The following is a 5,050-nucleotide window of genomic DNA, read 5'->3' as shown; positions in this document are numbered from 1 at the left end:
TACAGTAACGTGCCTATTCTGATTCCCATTTTACAGTTGAGGAAAGTGAGGCAAAGAAGGATTAAGAAACTTGTCCAAGGCCACCTTGCTAGAAATTGGTAGTACTTGGATTTGAACTGAGGCATCAGACCCTCAGCTTTAATCATCATGTGAGACTGGCTCTCATTGTGATGAGGCTCTACTGAGATAACAGATGCCAGGATTTTGGCACAGGGCCTGGCCTGTGGTAGGTGCTCAATAAATACGGGAGACTGAAGTGAACTGAAAGGCTTCTCCATCCAGGGAGAGGGGGGAGATTACCCAAAGACTTTACTGACCATGACGTCTCATGCTTTTTATTCGACAAGACTCAACATCTTAAGATCTCTGATGAGAACAGGATGTAAAAAAATAATTCAGAAAACAAAATTCAGAATGGTGTCCCACTCAAAGCTTGGTGGGTCCAAAGCCTGTCGATCTACTTCACAGAGGGTGATTGCGGTCTTTAACTTTTCAGAACATTAAGGTGGTACAGAGATACTGGGGAAGGAGGAAGGATACATGGCAGTTGATCTGGGTGTTATTTTCCAATCAAGGCTCCATATGGAATGGAGACCCCTCCATCCTGACTCCCAATTCTCTTTCGGCTCAGGTCATTCACCTCATCTACCCTACATTGAGCTCCATACAAAACTTAGGTAAACCAGAAAGCCTCCCATTTGTACCTGGGATCTTTCTACAGAGTCAGACAGCTTCCCCTCTGAACCGAATCAACGGGGAATCCTGTGGGTCGCATTTCTTCCAACATGGAGGAGCTGTGAAAATATTGGAATAATAAGTGGAATCTCCGGTCTTGTCCCCCTTCACAAAGCTTTTGGTGGCACCGAAGTCAAGAAGACAACAGGAGGAAGAGAACGCCGAACAATTCTATTGATGGAACCAAAACCCAAGAGCCCAGGATTGGCCCAAATCTCTGGAGAAACAAACAAGACAATTCCAGTTGGGTTACAGGTCACAAAAGATAACAAGAGTCACCACCAAATAAGACTAGGAGGCTTTCCGGAAATGTACCACTTTCTGAAATGCTTGCCGAAACTCTTTGTTAAACGCAGTATATATTATTGGATTGATGAGGGAGTTTAAATACCCTAGCCAGGTGAAGAAGTCAAAGAGCGCTGGGTGGAGCCAGCAGGAGTCCCGGCAGATGGGAAGGACCAGAGATGCAACAAAGAAGGGCAGCCAGCAGATGATAAAGGCCCCCAGAATGATCCCCAGGGTTTTGGTGGCTTTCCTCTCTCGAGCGGCGTTAATCCTCTTCCGCTCCAGGACACTATCAGCCAGCTTGATTTTCACGTGGTTGAAAAAGAGAGGGGAGCCAGCCGCATGGGAATGCCCCTCATGGAGGCTGGAGCTGAGGGAGCAGAGCGAGGACCCCGCAGAGCCCGTGATGAGATGGGCCGTGGTGAAGCGCTTCCCATAGAGTGAAGGCGGATTCAGGATGCGGTTCCGGGCGGCCACGTAGATGCGGCCATAGAGGATGATGAGCAACACAGAAGGGATGTAGAAGGCCCCACACGTGGAGTAGATGGTGTAGGAGAGCTGAGACGTGTTCACCAGGCAGTCTGACATCTCCTCGTGAGTTTTGGCCTGCCGCCAGAAGAGTGGCGGGATGGAGATACAGATGGAGATGACCCAGACGGTGGCAATCATGGCGGCCGCGCGGCCCGCTGTCCGGCGTTTACTGTACTGCAGGGCGTCAGTGATGGCCCAGTACCTGTCCAGAGCAATGGCACAGAGATGCAGGATGGAGGCCGTGCAGCACGTGATATCAGAAGACAGCCAGATGTCACACAGGATCTGGCCAAAGCTCCAGGTGTGGGTGATGGTATAGGCGATGCTGACGGGCATGACCAAGATGGAGACTAAGAGGTCCGTCATGGCCAAGGAGCCGATGAGATAGTTAGCTGGGGTGTGGAGCTTCCTGGTGAGGAAGATGGTGGTAAGCACAAAGGCATTGCAAAGGACCGTGGCCAGTGTGATGATGGAAAGGAGCAGAGCAAGAGAGATCTTGAGGGCCCGGAGTGTCCCTGGACCCCAAGTCTCTGGGGTTTCTGTAGCATTCAGGGATCTGTTAGAGGCCTCCTGGAGAAGGTCTTTCAGTGGCTGGTTTGGCAGGGACATTCTAGGTGGCTCTCTCTTCCCACAGACTTTGACACCCCCAGCTCCTTTCACAGTTGTCCTGCTTACAGAGCAAGGTCATCCTTCTGTTGCACGCTGGTGGGAACCTTCCATCAGAACAGACCACAGTGATAGGACCTCGAGAAGACTCGACTATTTGAAGAACATTGAGACGACAGCTGGTAGTTAAAGGTCTTTCCTAAATGGGATGAATCCCAAGATGTCTCACTATTCTGAAAGTTTGTCCAGCAAACGGTCAAGCCCAGGGGACATGTGCTGAATTTGTTAGACATTTATCAGAATATCATACACCAGTGTGGGCAATGCTTTGGGACTCTTGCTTTTGGCATTTTGGCTCCTTCCAAAGCTTGAGGGATAAATGTGTTTAATGAAAACTTCAGAATTTCCCCCATCCTATTCTGAGAAGAGTCTGGGTTTCAGGTTTCCTCTGGGGAGCTTTTAAAACTTTTAAAAGAAGTACCAGCAGATTCAGAAAAGCAGTCCAGTCAATAGCTCACCGTTTCCCCAGGTTCATCTTGACACATCATGTGGCACTTAACATCGGTTCCTGTCCCAGTGATCGGTTTGAGCCTGAATAGACAAAACATTCTGGTTACCAAGACCTGAAGTGTGCATGAGCTGGAAGAAGGCAAAACACACAGATCACTGTGGGTTCATCGACAGGGGCACATGTTCAGAGCTCTAGGGCTTAAAAAAGAAAAAGAGGAAAGAGGTTTTAGAAGGGCAATGTAGACGCTTGAGATTAACCGTAAGTTTAAAAGTATACTGCTTAGTGCTGGCAATGGTGCAGTGACACTGGCATTGTCAGAAGTGTAGGGAGAATACGGGAGAGGGCAATGTGCCCCACCCCCACAATTCCCAGAGGGGACAGAGCTGTTGGAAGCATCACAGGCTTGTTACAAATACATGAAATCAGCTTTGTAAATTATGAATCTGAAAAGTAAACAAAATAACTCCACACACAGGAAAAGAAGAGAAAAGAAAAGAAAAGAAAAGAAAAGAAAAGAAAAGAAAAGAAAAGAAAAAAGGGTCACCAGGAAAGATACCACATTTTTACAATGTTTTTCTCTAGGAATTGGGGAGGGGGAGGTGACCTTTCTTCTATTCATAAAAATTTTCCAAATTTCCTAGAATGAGCATGCATGATGCTTTTTTTCTTAAATGTTTGTTTATTTTTGAGACAGAGAGAGACAGAGCATGAGGAGGGGAGGGGCAGAAAGAAAGGGAGACCCAGAATCTGAAGCAGGCTCCAGGCTCCGGAGCTGTCAGCACAGAGCCTGACGTGGGGCTCGAACTCAACTACGAGATCATGACCTGAGCTGAAGTCAGACGCTCAACCAACTGAGCCACCCAGGCACCCCTGAGCATGCATGATTCTTAAAGCAAATAAAAAAAGCAAAAACAGAAACACCTTTTGGTTAGTGAAGAGGTTAACTGCAAAAAAAAAAAAAAAAAAATTAAAACCTTAAGCATTTTTTCACAGTGAAAGTTCAAATCCAGAAAATGTAGTCAGCTTTCTAAATGGAAACTGGCAGTTTGGCCACAAAAAACCTTAAAGACTCATTTTCTCCTCTGTGCCCCTCTGGGCTTGAATCTGAGTTTCAGTTTTTAAAGATGTGGGGTTCTTGGAGGTTGGGACCCCAAATCAGTGATCAGCGTGAGAGAAACCAGAGCCCGCTCTGTACAAGGCCCATCTCTGGCATGAGCCCAGCTGAAGTCTGTGGGGCCCATGGGTAGCCCCTGATATACAGGGTTACCAAGAACAGTACCGGGGCACCTAGGTGGGTCAGTCGGTTGAGCGTCCGACTTCGGCTCAGGTCATGATCTCACAGTCCGTGAGTTTGAGCCCCACGTCGGGCTCTGTGGTGACAGCTCAGAGCCTGGAGCCTGCTTCGGATTCTGTGTCTCCCTCTCTCTCTACCTCTCCCCTGTATGCACTCTGTCTCTCTCTCTCTTTCAAAATAACAAACATTAAAAAAAAAATTTTTTTTTAAATATCTTCATAGAGGTGGGGAAACAGTCTCAATTTAAGAAAACCAATCTTAAACCATCTGCTCAAAAACATTCCCAAAGTTTGAAGGGTATTATGTCTTCCATAGAGCTCTTGCTATGTTCCAGGCATGGAGCTGGCCCTGGGGCCAAGAGTCACCCCTGTGCCGTGGGCAGTGTGGCCCCCACCTTACAAATGAGCTGACCACACTCACAGAGGTGACATAACTGCCCAAGGTCACTCAGGTGGAAGTGGAAAAACTGGGTCCAGAGCCACTCTTGAAATTTCCATCCTTCTTCACGCTGCCTTGATCAGGAAGAAAAAGCCTTAAGGCACATGTGCTTCCAGGAGTGAAACTGGTTTGGGGCCTCACGATGATAGGTGAAAATGATGGCCTCTCCTGACCCCTCTCGCTCTGCGCTCCACCTCAAAAGCCTCTGGTTTTTCTCCCACTTTGGTTCACATGGAAAATGTGAAGTTGGGTTGGATTCTTTGGAATCTTCTCCTTTCCAGACAGACTCGGTGCAGTCTTTTCTCACGAAAGACTGTATGCTTGCCCCCACAAACCCATGCAGTCACTCCTTGCGTTTCAGGCATTCCAATGACCTCATTCAGTGAAAGGCGTGGGCTCAGAAAGGCCTGGGAGGCTGGTGGGTGACATCTTGGGAAGGGCAGGGTGGCTTACCTTGGTTAGGAATTCTGGGCTGGAATTCTGAGGGAAGCCACACGATTCTGAGGCTGCCTCCCTCTGTCCTTCCCTACCCTAGACAAAGTTGGGGGCATTTCCCATAACCCAGCCACCTTTGGAGACAAAGACTATAGCTCTATAAACAACCACCTCTCCTATCGCACTGCAAATGATAGATGTGCTTCCAGGAGTGA

General features: G+C 48.0%; 1 protein-coding gene across 1 annotated transcript in view; it reads right to left on the bottom strand.

The window, feature by feature from the left end:
• Positions 1-324: 324 nt before the first annotated feature.
• Positions 325-5,050, bottom strand: part of HTR1D (5-hydroxytryptamine receptor 1D) — a 17,247-nt gene continuing 12,521 nt past the window's right edge. Inside the window, exon 2 of the mRNA XM_049617847.1 lies at positions 325-2,748. Coding sequence (XP_049473804.1) covers positions 1,027-2,160 — 1,134 coding nt within the window. The 5' untranslated portion in view covers positions 2,161-2,748 and the 3' untranslated portion in view covers positions 325-1,026. The remainder of the gene's footprint in view (positions 2,749-5,050) is intronic.

The sequence above is a fragment of the Panthera uncia genome (genome assembly GCF_023721935.1).
Source record: "Panthera uncia isolate 11264 chromosome C1 unlocalized genomic scaffold, Puncia_PCG_1.0 HiC_scaffold_4, whole genome shotgun sequence".
Classification (NCBI taxonomy): domain Eukaryota; kingdom Metazoa; phylum Chordata; class Mammalia; order Carnivora; family Felidae; genus Panthera; species Panthera uncia.
The sequence above is the reverse complement of the archived record's forward strand: the minus strand, read 5'-3'. Positions and strand labels throughout refer to the sequence as shown.